The 23,789-nt window shown below is 39.4% G+C and overlaps 1 protein-coding gene and 1 pseudogene across 2 annotated transcripts in view; both read left to right on the top strand.

Annotated features, from left to right (window-relative positions):
* Positions 1 to 6,295: 6,295 nt before the first annotated feature.
* The window catches only part of PPP2R1B (protein phosphatase 2 scaffold subunit Abeta), a 36,654-nt gene continuing 19,160 nt past the window's right edge, over positions 6,296 to 23,789 (top strand). For both annotated transcript variants that reach the window (XM_063093862.1, XM_063093863.1), the window contains exons 1-11: positions 6,296 to 6,420; positions 7,238 to 7,328; positions 7,871 to 7,971; positions 11,182 to 11,414; positions 12,146 to 12,293; positions 17,391 to 17,546; positions 17,940 to 18,054; positions 18,471 to 18,541; positions 18,897 to 19,031; positions 19,991 to 20,164; positions 22,825 to 22,885. In XM_063093862.1, coding sequence (XP_062949932.1) covers positions 6,307 to 6,420; positions 7,238 to 7,328; positions 7,871 to 7,971; positions 11,182 to 11,414; positions 12,146 to 12,293; positions 17,391 to 17,546; positions 17,940 to 18,054; positions 18,471 to 18,541; positions 18,897 to 19,031; positions 19,991 to 20,164; positions 22,825 to 22,885 — 1,399 coding nt within the window. In that variant the 5' untranslated portion in view covers positions 6,296 to 6,306. The remainder of the gene's footprint in view (positions 6,421 to 7,237; positions 7,329 to 7,870; positions 7,972 to 11,181; positions 11,415 to 12,145; positions 12,294 to 17,390; positions 17,547 to 17,939; positions 18,055 to 18,470; positions 18,542 to 18,896; positions 19,032 to 19,990; positions 20,165 to 22,824; positions 22,886 to 23,789) is intronic.
* Positions 14,453 to 15,302, top strand: LOC134375810 (small ribosomal subunit protein uS5-like; annotated as a pseudogene).

Genomic DNA, 23,789 nt, shown 5'->3' with positions numbered 1-23,789 from the left:
GTGGCCTGTCTAAGGGATCTTGGCACTGGTCCTTTCTTACTCCTGTGACTTTTCTCCTAACAGTCAGTTCTGCTGGGCAGATTAGAAAAGGAAGTGGGAAAGAATACCATTTCAGGGGAGACCATAGGCAAAAGCTCCCAGTGAAGCAGGAATATTTTAAATTAGCCCTGCTTTTGCTAAATCAAACTGCTGTCTAGCTACAGCCTGGGAGCAGTGTGTCCAGCTGCTAAAAGCTACTACTTATGTTGGCTGGGTCTAGTACGAGAAGGGTGATAAGAGGATTACAAAAATAAGAGAGAGGAAGGAAATCTGGACTCTACCCTGTGGACATAGCAGGGCTGAACAGGGAATAGCTGGGTAGGAGGAGCCTATTACACACATGTATGGATGCCAGGAGAAAGACTAGCCAGTGGGAGGCAGAGTACAATCTATAATGTGGTAAGCCAATAGCCAAAAGGTTTGTTTGTTTCAATATGTAATAATCTTCATGGTTCAGAATTCAAAAAAGCCTGAATGCAATGTAGTATCTTGGATGGGGTCCTGCAACAGAAAAAAGACATTAGTGGAAAAATGGAAAGTGGGTGAAATGTGAGTAAAATCTAAAGTTTAGTAAATAGTAAAAAACAAAGTACAAATCAATATACTGGACATTGAAAAATCTTCCTTCCGTCTCTTTTCCCCAGGTATATAGTTACTTTATCATAATCGACCAATATTATTAGTTGTGTGTGTCCTCCCACAGATTTGTTTATACATATGTAAGCACACGTGTATGCTTATGTTTTACACAAATGGTAAGATAATGTGTACATTGTTCTGGCCCTTGCTTTTTAAAAAAATTTTAAGATAATTTTAATATTACCCACTTAGGAGCAATCTATTATCTCTGAACAGTTTTCAACTTAAATTACACTTGCAACTTCAATAACACTATGTACCTTTTTCACTTAACAGTGTAATGAGGGTTTTTTGTTGAGCTGGGTATAGCATGTGGCAAGGTAACCAGGGGTTCTGTCCTGAGAACACTAGAACCCATAATAGGACCCAAAGGCCTAAGACTTTTGAGAAAGGTCATCGTGCCTGTTTGATCTCCAGGTTTGCTATTGCTTAAATCTACCCTTGTGGCTAGAGGAAGTACTAATTCTTTTTTTTTTTTTTTTTTTTTTTGTCTTTTTCGTGACCAGCACTCAGCCAGTGAGCGCACTGGTCATTCCTATATGGGATCCGAACCCGCGGCGGGAGAGTCGCCGCGCTCCCAGCGCAGCACTCTACCAAGTGCGCCACGGGCTCGGCCGGAAGTACTAATTCTTACTTGGGGAATTGGATGCCTGTACACTTTGAACATAGTTCTCCAGATGTTCTCTTTTTGTGTTTGGCATGGGCACCAAATTCGGTGAGCCCTTGCTAATAAATAATACAACTTCTAACATTTACACAGTGCTTTCCATTAACAAAGCACTTTACATTATGGACCTTACTACTCACAACTCTAGAAGGTATTTTACCAATGAGAAAACCTCCTAGAAGGCCTTGAGTGAGGCCTTCTGACTGTAAATCATGTATTTATTTTATTCTTTCATGCTGGTCCTCTCTGTTGTCAAAGCTTAAGTGATTGGAATGTTTTCTTACCTGCTCTTACTTTCTCAGTAGATAATGGTTAATATTTATTTTTTCTTTTCTTTTCTTTTGGCCCTAAGAAAATGTTACATAATATTAGTGGTTAATGTTTGAGGGCTTCCTCTTGCCAGGCACTAAGCACGTTATATAAATTATTTAATCTTCTTAACAATCTTGTGAGGTAAGCTTGACAGCCCTACTCTATAGATCCAGAAACAAAGATTCAGAGAGGATAAGTTATTTGCCCAAAGTCACATAGATAGTAATTGGTAGAGCTGGGCTTTCAGTCTACATCTGCCTGACTCCAGAGTATATTCTGTTAATCTTTGTTTGTACTGTCCTGAACCAGAATTGACTGTCCCATTTCTTTGATTTGCTCTTCCCAAGAATTCAAGCAAAACTGGGTGGGGACACGGGGTACAAAAGCAATTTCTGGTAATTTGTGTCTATGAATATTCATTAAAAATAAACCAGTGGGGAAAAAAATTCAAGTGAAGTTTTACACTGGAAATTCAATACCTTTTAAATATACAGTCATCCTTTGAAATCCATGGGGGATTGATTCCAGGACCCCTGCAGATACCAAAATCATTGGATGCTCAAGTCCTTTATATAAAATGGCATAGTATTTGCATATAGGCTATGTTCATCCTCCTGTATACTTTAAATAATCTCTAGATTACTTATAATACCTAATACAATGTAAATGCTATGTAAATAGTTGTTATACTGTATTTCTTTATATCATTTCTTATTATCATATTATTATTTTTTATTGTTTTTTCCTTCTGAATATTTTTGATCTGCTGTTGGTTAAATCCATGGATGTGGTGGGTGGACTTGTATAGTGATAAACTGTGGAATAGAGGCAAGGGACGAAGCAGGGAGTATCAATAATCCCTTATTATGAGTTCCATAGCTGCTTCTGATTCATTGTGTGACTTCAGGTAAAGTGTCTTTCTCTTTGTTAGAGTATTCCCATCTGTAAAAATGGGATTTAAAATTTGCCACAAAGAAAACAGAAGAGGAAGAAGGCAAAAATATTGAGGTGAAATTGAGGGGAAAATATTTTCCATAGAATGGTGACATTCTTTGTGTAAATATAAATTTAAGATATTATTAATGCTATGGTGATGATTACTACTTTACAGTGAATTAAATACAGACCTGGGAATCAGTTTACCAAGGTCATCTTGTCAATGAAGATAATTAGAAAATGCCTCCGTGTGCCTCAGGTTTTCTGTGCCCAAACTGGGCCATACATCACTCTCTTGATGGCCCCTTCAATGAGACAGTCTGGGTCCGCCCTGAGAGAACCACCCACACATCTCCTGCACTTGGCCTTGCCAACTGGGGTGACTCTGTGGATGCCTATTTGTTAAGCTCCGTGGCTGTGAGGAATAAGCAAGCTTAGTAAATGTAAGGCAAGGGGCTTGAAAAGACAATAACGATGTCATTCAGACTTGCTCAGGACTGGCCCTTTTCTGTTGTGACACTGAGAACTGTTAGAAGCACAAGAGTTGATGGCTGTGGATCCCTCTGCCTCCTCATATTCTTGGTGCTTTGTTTTACAGATCTGGGCAGGTCTAACCCTGTCTTCTCTTGATTCACACGGGATGAATGAACTGTATGTGGGTGTCACAACGCAGTGCTTTTGTGCTAAGAATGTCACGTTGTTTTCTGAGGGCTGCTTAAATCCTCAACCTAATCTTAGTGGTTGCCTCTGGTGCTCCCTGGTCATTAGTTTCTTGTGGTGTGTGTGGGAAGTGGAGAACAGACCAGAGGGAGCAATATAAAGGAGAGGAGGATATGGAAATAGCTCGGTGCTACAGTGCTGTATTGGTAGTGCTTGGCTAACTTCCAGCAGTCCGGCAAAGAGGGATCATGTTTTTAATCTGGCAAAAACACAGCAGATAGGGACAGAATTGCTTATTAATAAGCAGTTACAGCTGTCATTTGCTTTTTCTGGACAGAGGTGGTCTACTAAGACTCTTTTCAGACTCTACCTGAGCAGATGCTTGTTTACTGATATGGAAATTATTCTTCCAGATGAACTTTTTATATCAATGACTTTCAAGCATCAGTGCACCTTACAATCACTGGAGGTCACTGTGAAATATCTGGCCCCATTCCTAGAGATACTGATTCTGTAGGTCTGGGGTAGGGGTCAGAAATCTGCATTTTTAACAGAAATCTTATGTTACTCAGATGGTCAGCAGACCACATTCCCCAAAAGACTCCCTTTGAATTTGGCCCAGTTTTTGAAATAGCCTCTTTCTTCTTCAGTCTGTTTTAATCTTTCTTTATTGAAGGATTTATTAGCATCTCCCTGTTTATTACCTGTTTCATTCTCATAGTATCAGAGTAACTAGAGTGGGAACCAGAGGTGGTTACCTCCATTTTACTAGGGGTGAGGGGGTGGAGGGTGGGATTGAGGCATAGGAAGAGGTAGGTCATGATGACTCAGAGACAGAGGTAGGAATTGAAGTCCAGAATTGATGACTTTCAAAACAGGCAATTTTCTGGAGCCTGTTTTCTCAGCTTGTGATTTCATATTTAATCATAGTTATTCTTTAGGTCTCCAATTCATTGTGCTTGGGTAAGCAAAGCATATTGGAATTTTAAGCAAAATAGCTTAGCATCAGTGTGCCAGTTTTTGTTAGTCTATTGAGGCTCTTCTAAGCTTGAGCTAATATCTAGGTGATAATATGTGTGGAATTGACTTAATCTGCTACTCTCCACCCTTCCTTCCTTTATCATTTCTGAAGTCTTTTTACATAAAGTATAAGGGAACAAATTTCTCCTTCCCATGCCAGCAGGAACACCCTCTGCTCTTCTAACTGGTAAAGTACTAAATCAAAAACTTCTTAGCTCTCTGTCTCTCAAACTTGAGTAGTATATGGATGCATTTTTAGAGGAAAAAAAAATCCTGAAATCTCTGTCAACTTAAATTATTTTATTACAATGTTACTTAAATTTATAGATATAAACTAGGAATATAACGTTCTTTTATTTATAGTTCTTATACAGCTAAAAAACCAAAACACATTTACTAGTTAAATGCAAACGAAACCCCAAACTAATACTATTCAAATTAATAGTAGTATAGTAATTTAACATGACAAATGATGTATTTTGCTAAAACTAAATCATCCCTTGTATTGTGACTATGGTACTGCCTGCTAAAGCTCAGTTTCTTTTGAATTCAAAATGCCTATGCCACCAAGTGACCTAGGATATCTTAATTTTCTCACCACTTTTCTGTTGGAACTACTGAGACAGTACAGTCCCATGATGTTACTTTGCCTTTCATTATCTGCATGAAAGCATCATTTTCATTTTAAATCCACCTCTTCTTTTCTCATCATAAAGCAGCGCTGATGCACACATGCAAATGTAGGTGCTGAGATTGTGTGCCAATACTGAGTTATAAAGTGGCCATCCAAATAATTCAGAATATGCTTATGCAGATCTAAAAAAAAAATGAAAATAAAATTAGAATTCTAGAGAATACATCCAGACTTAATTTGAGGAAATTGTTCAGGTCTACTGGTTCCCAAACTTTTACTACTACCAAAGGCGCTATCTACTATGTTTACTTCCAAGAACCCCATGTTTTTTTAAAAGTCTCCTAAATTGCATTTGTTAATAATTTTACATTTTTATTAATTAGACACATAGAATTCAAAAGTTGTGACCATTGTATGTAGTTATCACTCTAAGTTACTTAAATTCCAGCCCAAGACAAAAAGACAGGACATTCTACTTATTCTGTGCTGCCCTAACAAGGGTAAGTGAAAACTTTCCATTAAGTTTAGTATGAAAGAACTCCCAGACACCCATCTCCTCCCACTGCTGCCTTTGAGGACTCTTGAAGGTCTAGGTAGGCCAATTTAATCTTTCTAATACAAGCAAAATAGCCACTCCACCCAATTTGGAAGGATTAAAGCTTGTCCTAGTTTTGCTTGATTGTTGTACTTCTAGCATGCTAAAGAGCTAAAAAATGGGAGGAAGAAAATAAAACAGAAGGCATCATTCCAGTACCAAACTGAAAGAAACATAAAAACAAGAGAGCAGCATGTTTTTAACAGCTTGCATGGAAAAAATATTGACTGGGGAGTTTGGACAGCACTGTTCGTTTTCTCTCACCGCCCGCGTTATTTGTCTTATCGAGCAGGAGCCAGATGCAATTCTGGCGAACAGGCCCAGGGAAGAGGTGGAGGGGTTCTGTGGAACACTGAGGCTGAGTGGAGAAATTAGGACAGGAGCTCAGGGCCAGGATAAGTCGGGGGAGGCGCTAAAGCCTTCTTCCTCCTGGCCTTGGGCACCTTGTTTGGCCGGCATGAGTGCTAAGAGGGCACAGCACCGATCACTCACGAAGGTCCCCGGGCCGTTCAGACCACAACGAGCAGGATGAATCCCTGCCCCTGTTTCTTTCGGCTGGGGAAAGGACGCGGGGGTTCTATTCGCTTTCTCCAGCCCCCCTTCTTCTGGAGTTCAGACCTACAACTTCTGCAATGGGGATCGGAAGGGGCCCTCCATCAGCCGGGCAGAGATTCAATTCTCCGACCTCGGTCCAACCTCCGCACGGGCCTCAGCCCCGCCTTCCGGGGCTCGGGGCGGGGCCTGGGCTCGGGGCGGGGCCTGGGCGCGGGGCGGCTGGCGGCGACCAGCCGGAGGAGAAAGAACATGGCGGGCGCGGCTGGGCCCGGGGCCCTCCCGGGAGCAGCGGGGGGTGGTGGAGACGATTCGTTATACCCGATCGCGGTTTTAATCGACGAGCTCCGCAATGAAGACGTGCAGGTACTGGACTGGGGCCGGGGAGCCAAGGCGGGCCCGGTCGGATGCGTCTAGGAAAAGGGGAAGGCCGGCGCCGTGGTGGGGGAGGCCCGGGGATTGAAATAGAAACTTGACCGGGAGCTGGGGAAAGACTCGTGAGGGGCTGTGGTACGCCCGACTCTCTCGGGACCTCGCCAGCCCCCTTCCTCCCGACCCCCTGAAGCATGGCTCTCGGCCTGTCCGGGGCGGTTGTCGGAGGACCGGCTTCCCGCCCGGGCGCCCCTTCTGGACCGTGTGGGGGCAACGCCGCGTCCGCCCTGGGCCGCCCGGCCGTCCTTGCGGGTGAGCGAGCGGGAGGAGCGCGGTGCCGGGCCGTGAGGGGGCTGGAGCCGGCTGCAGGTCGCAGGATGCCAAGGGGCCCTTTGAAGTGCAGCCGAATGCCTTCCTCTCGGCTTGGAAACTGGCTGGGTTCGTTGCCTAGAAAGAGGGTGGGATAGATAATGGAACTTTTCTTTGAAAAGGCAGGAGTTGTACTCAACCGTTTACCTGCAACACCATTGCCACGGTTCTCTCGTTTTAAAATGATTTCCCTTCCTGGGCATTGTATTCTCTTTCATTCATTTCTCTTCTGGATCTTTCAAAGTGTTTCTCCTAGGAAATCTTCCTCTGGTTAGTGAGGCGTGTTAGCACTGAACCTGAGGTTCCTTGTGAATAGAATCTAAATGAAAGGTTATCCTAAATCTTGCCCATATGTCATTATTTCACCTGTTTGCACTTTTTGTCTTTTGGTCTAAATTGCAACCGTTAATTTACTTTGTTCTTTCCACTTTCTTTTTTAAAGCTCCGGCTCAACAGTATTAAGAAGTTATCAACAATTGCTCTAGCACTAGGAGTAGAAAGGACTCGAACTGAACTACTGCCATTCCTTACAGGCATGTGAATCTTTGTTTAAAGAAAGGCATTGACATTCCATTTTCCAGTGGCTTTCAAAACTTGGATTATTTTTTAGAGTTTGTTATCCACAGTATTGTTAAGTACTAAACTGAGCCTGGTGCTTCGTGTGCAAAAGAAACACAACAAACCATATTAATGCTTTAATGTATGTGTTATAAATATTAAACATATATAATTATTAATATAATATTAACATAATATTACAATATAATATAATATATAAGTGTAATAAATATAATATATAAATAATATATAATAATATAAATGCTTTAATATATATGGTCAGATATATTAAAGCGTTAACTATTTAGCTAATGGGAAAGTAATTGATATGGAAGTATAAGTTTCTAATTCATTTAGTAAAATAGATCCAGGAAGAGTGTTGATGAGAAGGAAGAAAACGCTATTAGGATTCTGACTGGGTCATCTCACTGGCTGCATATTTAGTCTGTTCCTAGTTTTGTTTGAGCTCTGGTCCAACTATCCTTATTGATGAGTACCTGGTTTTTATCATTTACAGATACAATTTACGATGAAGATGAGGTACTGTTAGCTCTTGCTGAGCAGCTGGGAAATTTCACTGGCCTAGTGGGAGGTCCTGACTTTGCCCACTGTCTGCTGGTGAGTACTTATAAGCTGCATATCCTTTTTCTAGAACTTTTGCAGTTTAAATGATTCATTGTTTGGTGATAGGCACACTGTAGCATTTTTTATGCAGATCTTTTTATGTGCAGATAATCATAATATTAGCCATTAATGTAGAACAAGTAACAGGCTCTTTGAACTCAACCCTTTCTTATTTTTTCTGATTGTGAATACAAGAACTTCCTTTTTCTTTTACTGCCTCTGTAGACTTAATAGTTTAGAGGTGGGGAGAAAAAGGATTTGATTGTTTTTATGTCTGCCCCCCCCACCTCCTGATATTGGAAATCTTAATTTTTATCTAGCAATGTTTTGTCTTTAATTGTTAGTGTAACTTTTGCTTCTGACTTACTTTGTGAATTTGATGAGGTCAGTTCAATTTAGTTGATATTTATGAAGAGTCTACTATATTAGGCACATTGTAAGTTACAGTGTTGATGTTAAAGAAGACCAAAGTGAATGGAATGAGATCTCTATGTCAACAATAATTACTGTACAGTCTTAAATGGAAAAATATAAGCACATACAAAGTATCCAAATAATAAAGAGGAGAAAGGGATTAACTAAGGATGATCAGGGAAGTCCTCTTGAGAGATGATGTCTGAACTAGGTTTTTTTTTTTTTTTGTCTTTTTCGTGACTGGCACTCAGCCAGTGAGTGCACCAGCCATTCTTATATAGGATCCGAACCCGCGGCGGGAGCGTCGCCGCACTCCCAGCGCCGCACTCTCCCGAGTGCGCCACGGGATCGGCCCTGAACTAGGTTTTAAAGGATGATTAGGAATTCAACAGTTGGACAAGGTTGGGATGCTTGAGTTTTAAATACTGTCTATACGATGCAGACTCTCCCGATTTCTTTCTCTTCCTCTGACCTTTCCATGGAACTCCAGAGACAGACTTTTTTTTTTTTGTGACCGGCCACACCGAGCTCACCGGCTATCCCTATGTAGGATCCGAACCCGCGGCGGGAGCGCTGCAGCGCTCCCAGCCCCGCACTCTCCCGAGTGCGCCACTGGGTCGGCCCCTCCAGAGACAGATTGATAGACAGATACGTATAGATGTGGTGTGTGTGTGTGTATTTATCTAATTCTATGTATATTTGCCTATGATTTTTCTGCCTGGATGTTAAACATGTATTTCAAATTGAACATACCTAAGACAGAACTCAGTTTTCTTCCTCAAATATGCCTCTCATTTAGTTATCCTATCTCAGTAAATGGTATCACCATCTACCCAGTTGTACAAACCAAAACCTAGAAGATATTCTTGAATTCTCTTTCCGTTGTTTCCCACGTGTAATCCATTAGTAGCTCCTACATATATTCCAAATCAGTCCACTTTCCTCCATTCCTACTACTACCATCCTAGTCTAGACTATCACGCTTTCCTCTAGGTTACTGCAGTAGCTTCCTAACTAGTAGCCTTCCACTCTTGTCTCCCTCTGCACCCCTACAGTTCAGTTTGCTCAGCACGTGGATCATTCCCTGCATGGCTCTTAGAAAATCCAAACTCCATACTTAGCTTTCAAGGCCTTTTGGGACCTGTTTCTGTAGGGTTCTCACATATCATGCTCACTCTTGATAACATCATTCCATTTACATTGGTCTTCTTTTGGTTCTTCGAATAAACCAAGCTCATTATTACTTTATGACCTTTGCCCTAAGTATTCCCTCTAATGAAATGGTCTTTTCAGCTTCCTATGGCTGGCTCCTTATCATTCAGACATCAAAGCATCTCCTCAGGGAGGCCTTCCCTGACCACCCAATTTGAAATAGCAACCCAATCTACCCTTCACATCCTATTCTATTTCTCTACTAGTACTCATTCCCATCTAATTTTTTTCTTGATTGATCATTGTCCTCCATTAGAATTTAAGCTCCACTGGAGCTAGGCACCTTGTCTCCTTTGTTTCTCATGTATCCTCAGTGCTAGAATACAACAGTTATTTATTAAAAGAATGAGTTTCAGAGGCTAGGAAGCATGAGACATGTTGGATTCAAAACTGCTGGAGTATGAAGTGTTGGGGTCAGAGTAGGCAGGAGTGGTCATCAGGGGCCAGTAGTAAAAGGGCATGTAGAAGTGGACAGAGTTCAAATTCAAATCAAGAGACAACTCATAAGCTATTCTCAGAATCCTTATTCTGTAATAGTGATAGAGAATATCCAGTGTGCTGGATGAGAAGAGGTCACAGTAGGCAGGAGTCAGATCATGGAAGGCCTTGGCAAGTGAGAAACAGTGTCTTTTCAATGGGCTTCTAAAATATTCTCTAGGAAAGCTGAATAATATGTACCTCCATGTATCAAACAATTTTCAAATAGATTTTAGGTAGACACACTTCTTTCTTTTGAGTCATTGTCCTTGTGTTTCACTCTTTTGGTCGTTCTAACATTTTGAGCTCATGGCATATGCTAAATCTACCTGGACCAAGTGCAAACCCAGAAAAGTTAGAGGTTCAGAAAACCAGCCTGTTATGACTTTTCACTGGGTCATGTCGTATTCAGTTTCTAACCCTAGTCCAGACTGTCAGCCCCTGTGGTCCCTTCTATTTCTAAAGCTACAAGCAAGGTCTCCTATCATCTCTGTCCTTTTCGCTTGATTGTTCTGTCAGAAACTCCTGCTCTGTGGCTTATGGAAAGATTCTGAATGTATTGTGGAAAAAGTGATTTTGTACTCAGCAGTTTATAGGTTGGATAAATTAGTGATGTAGAGCTAGTGGACCAGGGTTGCTTATACCTCCAGGAATGGTAGAATAATACTCAAAAGACTATGGACTCAGTGACCTAAGATGTCATCATATAATAATGGCCCTCAATGTTGGTCATGATTTTGTGCTTACTCTTGAGGAAATATGTACAGTCCTGTCTGAATTTGGCCACCTATCTTTTACTGCTAGTGATGTAGATCACAATAATATTAACATGGTGTCAAGTCTTTCCACTGTGTCATTTGTAGACACCATTGGGAATTGCCATCTGGGACATGAGCTATTGGCTTTTCTGCAGAAGTCGTGTCTTTGGGTTGGCCACACCATATGTTGTCACTGTGTGAACTGAAAGTACCATTTGGTATGATGTAGCTAACATTCTGGTTAAGTGTGCTACCTCCCTTCAGTTGCTTTAAAAGGTGGTAATCTGTATTTAACTTGATTTGATAAATTTTCTTCTCTGGTTTTCCTTTTTGATCTATTTAGCCTCCTTTGGAAAGTCTGGCAACTGTGGAAGAGACTGTTGTTCGTGACAGGGCTGTGGAGTCCCTGAGGCAGATTTCCCAGGAGCATACTCCTGTTGCTCTGGAAGCTCATTTTGTACCTCTGGTGAAACGCCTTGCAAGTGGAGATTGGTTCACTTCTCGCACATCTGCATGTGGTTTGTTCAGCATTTGCTATCCCAGGGCTTCAAATGCTGTCAGGGCAGAAATTAGACAGTAAGTTATGGTATATTTTTTAGTTATTTGGGGTTATGAGGGACTCATGGCTGACAGTTTTTACACTGTACCTTGTTACCACTGAGTGGCTGATGCCAGGATAGTAGGATTGATGATGGTGTCATTTTTATCACCCAGTTGTCCTTGACAAGACAAGGAAGTTTCACAAGAAAAATCAGTTGATTCAGTCATCAAAGAAGGACATAAAAACAGGCAGTGTAAAACTAGTAACCGCAGTAGATTAACAATGTGACATTCCAGAATGTAATTTGTAAAAAGCTAGGTCAATTTGCCAACAAACACCTTGTCCTTAGTAAACATTTTCTTTCTACATACTTCCTACAGCGATTTCTTCAGCATATTTAAACAGCATTCAAGCAGTTTTCTTAACATATCTAAAGAACAATCAGTAGGTTAAATAGTCAATAGTCATTGAAGCCGGAATCAAACCAGCAACTTAAAGCAGTCAAAGTACACAGTCCCATCCCTAAACAGTGATTAGAATTAATTAGATGGCTTTTGCCAAACTTATCTGTGGACTTTCATCCCCTACTCAAGAACCTTTTGGCTCATTCATGCATTACCTAAAAATCCTATTCTAAGATCAAAGGAGAATAAAGATTTCTAACCCACTACAGAAAATCTTTAAAATGTCTGTCTATCCATGTGTGTTGGGGCAAAATTAATCAATAATATTTGATGGGGAATACCTTCATTATTTTATGCTGCAGGCAATTCCATTCCTTGTGCTCAGATGACACACCAATGGTACGACGTGCTGCTGCTTCCAAATTAGGTGAATTTGCGAAAGTTTTGGAATTAGACAGTGTGAAAAGTGAAATTGTTCCATTGTTCGCTAACCTAGCTTCAGATGAACAGGTAAATTTACTGTTAGTATTCAATGGACAAAGATATGCTGCTCTCTAACATTTTAAAGAATTTCTTTGGGGAACTTTGGTTTTCATGTTAGGATCCTTTTTGCAAAATTAATACTTAATTCTGGCCTGGATAAAGTGTAGTATGACACAGCTCAGTGTCCTTATGTTTTTCCTTAAACAGATCATGATTTTCTCTCTTATATTAGCAGCTGTTAAAAGAAGGGGGAGTCAGAAAGGAGGTGGGAGCCATAATTAGAAAGGAAGACCAAAGCTGCATCAACGGGTAACAAAACCTTTGGGAATTGCAGGCTGTATTGTGATATGAGAGAATAATGGTTCCTGGACTTTTTGACTTTCAGATAAATAAGCATAGAATGTGTTAGGAAAGCTATCTGACCCTCTGCTTCCTCTGTACTAGTTTGTGGGGTGACTTTGCATAGTAGCGATTTTAAATCCAAGGATCTAGATCTCTTTGGTGTGGAAATAACAATAAAAATAGCAAACACCTAAATAAAGTACCTAATATTTCTCAGCCTCTGTTTTAAGTGATTTACCTGTATTAAGTAATTTAGTCCTCACAACAGCCCCATGAGGTAAATACGCCATTTTATATAGTAGGAAACAGAGGCACAGAAAATTTGAATAACTTGCTCAAGGCTGCATAGTTAGCAGTGGTAGAGTTGGGATTTGAATGTTGGCAGTTTGGCTCTAGAACCCATGCCCTTCACAGCTAGGCTGTATTTCCTATTTGTGATGTTGCTTAGAAGGATGAGCCCTTACAGTTCCTGGACTCTGGAAGAAGAGTCCTTTTGGATTTTTGATTTGTCTAGTGCCTTCCCTAGGATCGCTTCATGTGTACAGGACCAAGAACACCAGGACACATACTGATGAGTCTCATTTTCAGATTCTAAATCTAAAGATGGTAAATCTTACTTTCAAAATAATTTTTAAAATTTATTAAAATAAAAAATAGCACAAAATATATCAACAATTTAATAAGTTATTAAAAGGTAATGTGATCTTATAACTGTCATCTATGAAAAGAGACAGTGTTTTGACAGCCTCTACCCAAGAACCACCCCCCATGGGCTCCCTTCCAAACACAGTCCCTCCCTCCTCCACTCCCCACTTCCTGCTCCTTTAAGAGTAACATTATCTTGACTTTTATGGTAATCACCTCCTTCCTTTTCTTTGCTCCTTTGTTATCCAGATGTTATAGTTTAAAATAGCACTGTCCAACAGAAATATAATGTAAGCTACCTTTTAATTTAAAATTTTTTACTAGCCACATTTTTTAAAGTAAAAAAGAAAAATTAGTAAAATTAATGTTACTAGTATATGTTATTTAACCCCAAAATATCCAAAATCTTATCATTTGAACATACAGTACTAGTCACATTTCCAGTACTCAGAAGCTACATGTCGATAGTAGCTTCTATTACCACACTGAACAGCACAGGTTTAGAATCCTCATTTGGGATTTTGTTGATTACATTTCCCATGATATAATTTAATATTTTCTTTTGTCCCTATATTTCCTGCAAAATGGAAGTTGAATCTAGAGCAGGGGTTTGCAGACTTTATTTGTGAAGTCCCAGATAGTAAATATTTTAGGCTTTGTGGGCCAGTCTCTGTTATAACTACTCAACTCTGCTGTTGTAGTGCAAAAGCATCCATAGATAATAAGTATACTAATGGGCATGGCAGGGGTTCAGTAAAAGCTTAACTTATAAAAACTAGCTGCATCTTAGATTTGGGCAGTATTTATCCCACCCCTGATCCAGAGGCTTAATGAGATTTAGGTTTGATGTTTTTGGGGTGATAAGACCACCTCATAGGTAGGGATGTGCTGTTAGCAGCAATTGATGCTCGAAAAAATATTAAGTGCTTTGTTATAAAATAAGTGTATGTTCCTTTAGACCATAGAAAAGCGCCCTTGCCTTATTCATTTATTGATAAAATATTTGTTGAGCACCTACTGTAAGTCAGACACTGTTCTAGTGTTGAACAAGTGTTAAACAGTGCTAAACAATGTTAAACAAGGCGTGCAAGGACCCTGCTCTCAAGGAGTTTATATTTTAGTGGCAAAAACAAGTAGACACATATCAGGGATAGATCTACTATGAAAATAAAGTAGCTTCTTCTCCGAGAGAACACTAAATGGCAGATGATACTTGTGTAGCAGGAGGTCCCAGAGGCCCCAAGGGCTCTGGAATGGGAGGCCTCAGCAACTTTCACAGAGGCTTTGGCAGTGACATCCGAGGTGGGGGTCGTGGAGTTTGCGGAGGCAAGGCCAAGGACAAGGAGTGGATCTCTGTCAGCAAGCTGGGCTGCTTGGTCAAGGACATGAAGATCAAGTACCTGGAGGAGATCTGTCTCTTCTTCCTGCCCATCAAGGAGTCTGAGATCATTGACTTTTTCCTGGGGGCATCTCTCAAGGATGAGGTTTTGAAGATTATGCTGGTGCAAAAGCAGACCCATGCTGGCCAGTGGACCCGGTTCCATGGCATTTGTTGCCATTGGGGACTACAATGGCCATGTTGGTCTAGGTGTTAAGTGCTCCGAGGAGGTAGCCACCACCATCTGAGTGGCCATCATCCTGGCCTAGCTCTCCATTGTTGTGGCACGGAGAGGCTACTGGGGGAACAAGATTGACAAGCCCCATGCTGTCCCTTGCAAGGTGACAGGCCACTGCGGCTCTATGCTGGTGCGCCTCATCCCTTCTCCCAGAGGCACTGGCATCGTCTTGGCCTCTGTACCCAGGAAGCTACTGATGATGGCTGGTATTGACAACTGCTACACCTCAACCAGGGGCTGCACGGCCACCCTGGGCAATTTTGCCAAGGCCAGCTTTGGTGCCATCTCCAAGACCTGCAGCAATCTGACCCCTGACCTCTGGAAGGAGACCGTGTTCACCAAGTCTCACTATCAGGAATTCACTGACTGTCTTGTAAAGACCCACGCTAGAGTCTCTCTGCAGACCCAGGCTCCAGCTGTGGCTACAACATAGGGTTTTTATACAAGGAAAAATAATTAAGCCTGAAAAAAAAAGATAAATTAGGGTGACATATAGAAAGTGATTATAGGGCATCCTTCTAGACTGGCTAGTTAAGAGAAGTACTCTGAACCTGATAAAATGGAACATGAAAGAGAAATGCCAGCCTTGCCCTTTCCTGGAGTGTCAGAACTCCAGGAAAAGAGAATTCCAGGAAGAGAGGACACCTAGTGAAAAGGCCCTAAGGTCGGACTGTAGTGGTTGAAGGAAACTCTGGTGACAGATAAGGATGGGGAAGATAGGCAGGGACCAGATCACAGAGAGCCTTTAAACCAGAGTATAGGATTTTCTTTTCTAAATTCAATGAGACTACACCTAGATTTTGAGCAGGGGTATGACATAATGTAATTTACATTTTTAAAAGATCATTGTGGCTTTTGGATAGAAACTAAATCGTAAAGGGGTTAAGAATAGAAAAAGGAAGACCAGTTAGGAGACTTATAATAATCAGGTAAGAGATAATGGTGGTGAAGCAGGGTGGTAGTAGTGAAGATGGAGAGGATCTGGATATTAGGTTTGGAGTAGAGTCAATAGCACTCAGTACTATCGGACTGGATGAGGGGAAGAGGAATCAAGATCTGGATTTTTGGCCTGAGCACCTGGGTGTATGGTGGTGTCATTGCTAAGATGGAGAAGGTTCTCGGAGGAAGAATAGGTTTCGGAGAGAAAGTCAGGAGTTCTGGAAGAGAATTAATTGATTAACAAATATTTATTGGCATATATGAGGGTACTTCGAAAAGTTTGCAGAAAAATTGAATTAAAAGATAATACAAATTCTTCCATGAACTTTTTGAAGTACCTTTGTACCTGTATTTCAACAGATGATAGTAGTCTCTTTATTTAGCATCATTTTTGAAATAAAAAAATCTGTATAGCCAGTACAGATATTTAGCCTGTTTATTTGGATACAGAGGAGTGAGTGTGTCTTAGGCACATAGTTGCTTATTGCTGATCTACAATTTCTTAAATTTGTAATATTTTGGAAAGTTGGAGTCACTGTTATTTCTCTTGATTATATGTGTGTGTATATATGTTAAATTTTTTGTCCTGTTTCTTTTGAATGCTTTATGTTTACAGGTTTTCAGCTTCTTCTTGTATATGTATGATTCCCAAATCTGCAAGTCTCAATTCCTAATTTCCCGTTGATTTTTCTTAATTGTGTATTTCCACTTGCTTAAAGGACATACAGGTGTCACATTGACACTTGGCAGTTTACATTTTTCTAGACATGGCTACCTCAAAATTATTCTGTCTTTGATCTTCAGCATTTAAATCCAACTCTTTTTTTTGGTTACTAACTTTTAATTTGTTCTTCTGTGAGCCAGTTGGTTAGCTAAGTTGGTTTAGAGCGTGGTATTGATAACACCAAGGTCCAGGGTTCAATACCTGTTACCAGCCAGCTACCAAAAAAACAATGTTTGTTTTTCTGTGTATGAGTGTACTTCAAGAAGTTTACAGAAAAATAGAATTAAAAGATAATGCAAATATTTCCATGAACTTTTTGAAGTACCCTCATTATTTCTTTCCAGGTCATCATCTCATGCCTAAATTCCTATTATTGCGACCCCAAACTGAGTGTTTTGAAAACTGAGAGCTTCCTAAGTGATTTCTCTTACCTTTATTCTTTTTCTCCTTTTCAATCTCTTATAAATAACTAATACAAGTGTAATTTTCATTCTTATCTCTCAGTTTCCTATTATAGTAAGGCCTTGAAGATATCATTAAAATGTTCTCTTTTTTTCATTTAATCTTTACATTTTCATTTCATTTTCCTTAATAAAAACTCTGCATGGTAGTGAACATAATTTGCTGTTCATTTGTAGAACAAAGTCATTTATTTCTATCTTTATGGCTTTCACATGCCATTCCAGGCAAAGGGAGCAGCTATTCAGCTATTTCAAGACATAAAGACATGAAATTGCATATGGTGTGGTTGTTTTTTTTTCGTTTTTTAAACACCACCACAGTAGCACTGCACCACACCATAAACAGTGCCCTGTGGTTCTCAGTAAATAGTGATTAACAGAAATTTTGTTCCTTTAGGATTCAGTGCGCCTCCTAGCTGTGGAAGCTTGTGTCAGTATTGCCCAGTTACTGTCTCAGGATGATCTTGAGACCTTGGTGATGCCTACATTTCGACAAGCAGCAGAAGATAAATCTTGGCGAGTTCGCTATATGGTAGCTGATAAATTTTCAGAGGTAAAATTATTGCACTGGAATTTTTAAGCATTAAAGAAAAAAATCCCCCAAATCCACAGATTTGTTATTATATCAGAAGTTTCTGGGCCGGCCCGTGGCTCACTCAGGAGAGTGTGGTGCTGATAACACCAAAGCCACGGGTTCGGATCCTATATAGGGATGGCTGGTTTAGCTCAGTGGCTGAGTGTTGTGCAGACAACACCAAGCCAAGGGGTGAGATCCCCTTACCGGTCATCTTTATATAGGATTAAAAAAAAAAAAAAAAAAGTTTCTGGATTAATTTATTTGAATGGAAAGTGTTGTAGCAAAAACACACACTTAAAGATTACATTATTTTCTTCTTATTTGTTATTTTATTGGTATACATTAAACCCTGTACAAATTCTTTTATAGCTCCAGAAAGCTGTGGGTCCTAAAATCACCCTAAATGACCTCATCCCCGCCTTTCAGAATCTACTTAAAGACTGTGAAGCTGAAGTCCGAGCAGCTGCTGCCCACAAAGTGAAAGGTTAAAGAGTTCAATTTATGTTGCAACATGTGTCATTCACTTTGGTACATTTTTTATATCAGTGAATTTTGCATGTTTTTTGTTCTGTTTTTCAAATAAATAGAGATGATTTCAATGTGTAGAAATGTCACATTGTCATATAAAGCTGCTTCCTTTATTTTTAAAACCAAGCAACCATTTTCTCTTTTTTCTGTTTTTTTAAAAAAAGTGTCTTTCAGGTTGGATTAGTGTGATAGTGTATAAAGATTGATGAAAAAGTCCATTTAGAATAAGAGTCATTTTTCCTCTTCAAGCTTATTTGCTTAAAAGAATGATTTGATTGAACTTGGAAGTGTTGATAAACCTGATTAAATTTCCTCATTTGGCTCCTTGTAAATGGCTCTGTGAAAGCATTGTTTTTCTCTTTATTCTTTTAGAACTTTGTGAGAACTTGCCCATTGAAGGCAGAGAGACTATAATTATGAATCAAATTCTGCCACATATAAAGGTAAACCTAACTTCAGTTTTGTTTCACTCTGCCCTATATAAAAGTAAACCTTACCTCAATTTTTTTTTCTTTGGTTTGTTTTACCTTAAAGCTCTGAGTTTAAACGTGGACAAGGAATGAAAGGGGCAGAAACGTTAATTTAGTGTGACATTGTTATTTATCACTTATTATTGCCTATAATAATTGTAAAGTGCTCTCTGGTGCATAGATTTATGTTACCTAACAGATGGTCTGAGGAAACATTATCAACTAATCAGTATTGAAATTGTGCTGTCTTTAAATTTTGGGGGAGAAGGTATGGAAGTTTCTGTTGTCTTACAAAAAGGAAAGGCTTTTAATTTTGATTTTATTTTAGGAATTAGTATCTGATACCAATCAACATGTCAAATCGGCTCTAGCTTCTGTAATTATGGGATTGTCTACCATTTTGGGCAAAGAGAATACCATCGAACATCTCCTACCTCTTTTTTTAGCTCAGTTAAAGGATGAGGTGAGTCTGGCTATAAATCCTATTGCCTTTGATAGTCAGTGATTTGATTTGATTTTGGTTTGAAGTTTCACTAAAATAGGATCCAAAACATGGAAATAGGTAAAAGATCATAACTTATTTTAAACTAATGATAATCACTGTGTTTAGCATGGGGTTTTAGGTTCCCCAGAAAATCGGCACAAGGACCCATTAAAGCAAACCGAGAAACATCTATCCATCTTCTTTGTCTGACTTTTGCTTTATATTCACTGGTTCCTTATCTTTAAAGCTAATGTATCTATGTTTTAAAAAGTTTCTTTTATTTTAGTTTAAGTGAAATATCAAAAACCATGATGACAGCTAACATTTATTGAGTAATTACTATGTGCCAGGCATGATCTTCAGTGCTTTGCGTGCATTGTTACGTATAATCCTCACAACAATCTTATGAGGTTGGTCTTAATATTTTCCCCATTTTACAGGTGAGGAAGCAGAGGTCTAGAGAGAAAATAACTTGCCCAAGTTCTCTCAGCTATGACAGATCTGGGATTAGAGTGCATATAATTTCATTCCAGAGCCTTTACCATCTTAGAGACTTTTGATTGAAAGTTCTCGTTAAGGACCGGCCCGTGGCTCACTTGGGAAAATGTGGTGCTGATAACACCAAGGCCATGGGTTCAGATCCCTATATAGGGATGGCTGGTTAGCTCACTTGGGAGAACGTGGTGCTGACAACACCAAGTCAAGGTCATCTTAAAAAAAAAAAAAAGAACCGGGTAAGATCAGTTACATTTATGTCCCTTGAATTATTTGTGTAGTCAGTGTTAAGTATTTCCCTCAAGACTATTCATTTTTTTCACCTGAAACTACCGAGTCAGTACTTTCTAATTTTAAAATTTACTAAGCAATTTTTACCTTATGAAAGGAGAATATTGGTCAGAGGACTTGATTTTTACATGTAGTCATTTGTGTACTTGCAGTGTCCTGAAGTTCGTTTGAATATCATCTCCAATTTGGATTGTGTAAATGAAGTGATTGGAATTCGTCAGCTCTCTCAGTCTCTCCTTCCTGCTGTAGTGGAGCTGGCTGAAGATGCCAAGTGGAGGGTCCGGCTGGCCATCATTGAGTATATGCCACTGCTGGCGGGCCAGCTGGTGAGTATGTGTGCTCCATGAACTGAAGGGTAGCGTCAGATAGTGCAGATTTACCATGGCAAGTAGGAGGCCCGAATAACCTATATGATTGTGTTCATTTAGATGCATGAAAGTATATGGTCTTGTCCTTATTGACTGTAGGATGGTTTTGGTTTTCGTTAGTGCATTAATTTCTGACAAAAAGGTATTATAAAAACACATTTTTACCTTACCACTACCTGAAAATGAAGCCGTAGAAGAATATAATCAGTTTTTTGGTACTGTATATGTAGCATAGGTTTTGTGATATTCAAAGCCTCTTTGACATAAGGAATATTTAACTGAGAAGAAAAAGAAGGAGTATGGTTTCAGGATAAGTCAGCTTTGATTTTTGCTCAAGGCAGCTTCCCTGTTTGCCTATATTCTGAGTAAAATGTCTCTGGATATCACTTTTTCTACATTCTGATTAAAGGGAGTTGAGGAATCACCATATAGGAAAGGACAATTAAAGCTTGTAATGCTAGTATTTTAGTCAAAGTGCACATTATCACATTATCTGTTACAGTATGAGTTTCATGATTAGTTTTACTCTGATATCACATTAGTTAAAATTTTAAGCTGGGTTTTATAGCCACATGCTTTCCTTCCTTTTTTAGTAGGTGCCCAAGACAGTTCTAAGTTTGATATACCCTTACCCCTGTTGGTAGCACCTAACTACAGTGTACTGTAACTATTTATTATTTGGGGAGATAGACAAGTGATCTCTTTTAGGGCAGGAAATGTTCAGTGTTTTATTTCAAGTATCTACCGTAGTGCCTGTCATTAATTGGGCACCTTATGATATTCAATGTTGTACCCCACAGATACATACAATCAATTATGTTTCTAAAAAAAGAAAATTGGACACAACATTTGTTGATTGATGAATAAATGAGTATTTTTTGAGAAAGCTCATAATATGTCAGCTTACTTGCTAACATTACTGCAGTTTGTTTCCTGCGCCTCACCTGCACTTCCATTCCTTTCAGATTACAACGTGTGGGATTGATTTTGTTCTTTTCTTGACCACTGAATTTGTATTGCTAATTTTGGTATATTTAGTTTATGAACATGCATCTAAAGAATGTGCATGTGGAATTAAGTGTTTTATAAAATTTGAAGGGTTCCATTCTTCAAAATGGATGCCAAAGATATCAGTAATTAGCTAACAGGGTCAGGCAAAGTCATCTTGTCACCCTCTGTCACTCCCAAGTGCTGAAGGTCATCTTTTGTTCTTTGCTGGTGACTGTCATGGATCAACTCTCCAGAGCGGAAAGCATCAGTGGCTAACTGGTTTGCTGAAGACTGAAACAACTGTCCAGAAAGGAGAGAGAATTTTAGTACCGTTTCATATAACCTCTCCTTCTAGACCTGGAAGTTCTCCAAGGGTTGCTGGCTAGATAGAACAGTGTGAAAGCAAGGCATCTGGTGCCATTGGCTGACTTACACCTGTCTGACAAGGGTGTGACATACATTAGTCATGAACATTTTGTTGTACAATTTCAACTTGTTAGTATATATATTCTCCTTAATTTTTCTTTATCGGTAGAAATTTTTATATCAGGTAGTCAAATTATAAAATTCAAGACTTGATGTATGGTCTGGCTTGTGGACCATGATAAGTAAGTAAATGTAAAGTTAAATCACAAAAATTGGGAAATAAAAGTTAATTAAGAATGAAGGAAAATTCTCAACCTGAAATGAAAAAGAAATCTTTGAAGCTAAAACAGTAATCTAAGTGTATGCCAAAACGTGTACATAATGATCTGTTAATATAAAGCCATTATATCTTATTCATTCACTGTTTTCAGAGCACTGAAACTTTATATTACATCTCTTTATTTAAAATATATAATCACTGGTTGGGAACTTCTTAGAATCCAAAGAAGCAAGGGACTGTAAACATGTAGACCCCAGAAAGGAGAAGGCACTAGGAAAGTACAAATCTCAGCATTCACCCACGTGGTGCAGAAGTCCCAGGGTGAGAGGTCTGTGTAAGTCAGCTCCTGGAGCTTGTCCCCAGCCTGTGCTGCAGTGGCCACCTATTGACAGTCAGGAGGAGCAGGGCTGGGAGAGTCAGGATGGTTGTACCTGTGACTGTACACTGGGTCCCCTTTCCCAGTACGTAAGAGTCCCTACTTTATTCTCCCTCCAGTGCTTTCTCCCATCATCCCAGAAATACTCTCTTTGAGGATATCTCTACATCTTGATGCCAGTTGCTTTGTCCTTAAGGACTTGTTATGATATTAAGCAGAAGGGAAGACAATTGAGAATTATTAATATTACTGATAGGTATTTTCCTGGGTAATTCATTTTTATAGGTAATCTAGATTTTGTTTCGCAGATTGTCCACACTGTATCCTTTCTGCTCTTCTGCAGTATTATATCTGGCTTCTGGCCACTCTACTTAGCAGGGCCTGTGCCATCTCACTTATGCTTTTCTTTCCTTATGATTTCTGTCCAGTAAAATAAGTTTATAGTTTGTAAATCCCATGGTATTCCTTTTCTGGCTGTTTCATGAATTCAGCTTATTTGGAAAAAAGTGTTTTTTAGCCTTCAGGTAAACTTGGTGTAATATAAATTGACCATTTTGATTTCTAAACTTTGGAGATTTGTATTAATCGAATTTTCTGTATCCATAGGGTGTGGAATTCTTTGATGAAAAGCTGAATTCTTTATGTATGGCCTGGCTTGTGGACCATGGTGAGTACATAAATTTAAAACAGATTATTATGAGAAGCCAATGTTTTTGCATATATCCTATGATGTTTATACATTTCCCTTTAGAAAGGAATCCTGATCTGACCAGATATTTCGCTTTAACCATGTAGGGATGAAAAAAGACTTTGATTAAAGTTCATTTAGCTTCCTCTGAATATAAATTTGACATTTCTACCAATTTTTTTCTATCTTAAATTTTATTTTATTTTCTTTATTAAACAATCTCTTTGCCTTGTTTTTTACTCATACTATTACACTCTCTTCACACTATCTCTCTTTATTTAAAATTTTTTTATTTTTTAAATGGTGACCGGTAAGGGGATCTTAACCCTTGACTTGGTGTTGTCAGCACCACGCTCTCCTGAGTGAACCAACCGGACATCCCTATATAGGGATCCGAACCCGCGGCCTTGGTGTTATCAGCACTGCACTCTCCCAAGTGAGCCATGGGCCAGCCCTTCTTCACACTATCTCTTTAATACATATACTTACTCGTTCCTTAACCCAGAATCTTCTGTTTGCCTATGCTGTCATTAGTGTCTTCAGCAACTATAGCTAGTTGGCCCTCCTTATCTATGGGTTCTGTATCCATGTATCAACTGCTGATCAAAAATATTCAAAGAATAAAAATTGCATTTGTACTGAATGTGTACAGACTTATTTTCCTTGTCATTATTCCATAAACAATATAGTATAATGACTATTTACATAGCATTTACATTGTATTGAATGTTATAAGTAATCTAGAGATGAAGTATGTGGGAGGATGTGCATATGTTATATGCAAATACTGTGCCATTTTATATCAGGGACTGAGCATCCACGGATTTTGATATCCTCAGGGGGTTCTGGAACCAATCCCTTACAGATACTGAGGGATGAGTGT

The sequence above is a fragment of the Cynocephalus volans genome, chromosome 4, assembly GCF_027409185.1.
Source record: "Cynocephalus volans isolate mCynVol1 chromosome 4, mCynVol1.pri, whole genome shotgun sequence".
Lineage (NCBI taxonomy): Eukaryota > Metazoa > Chordata > Mammalia > Dermoptera > Cynocephalidae > Cynocephalus > Cynocephalus volans.
This window is presented reverse-complemented; position numbering and strand designations above follow the sequence as displayed.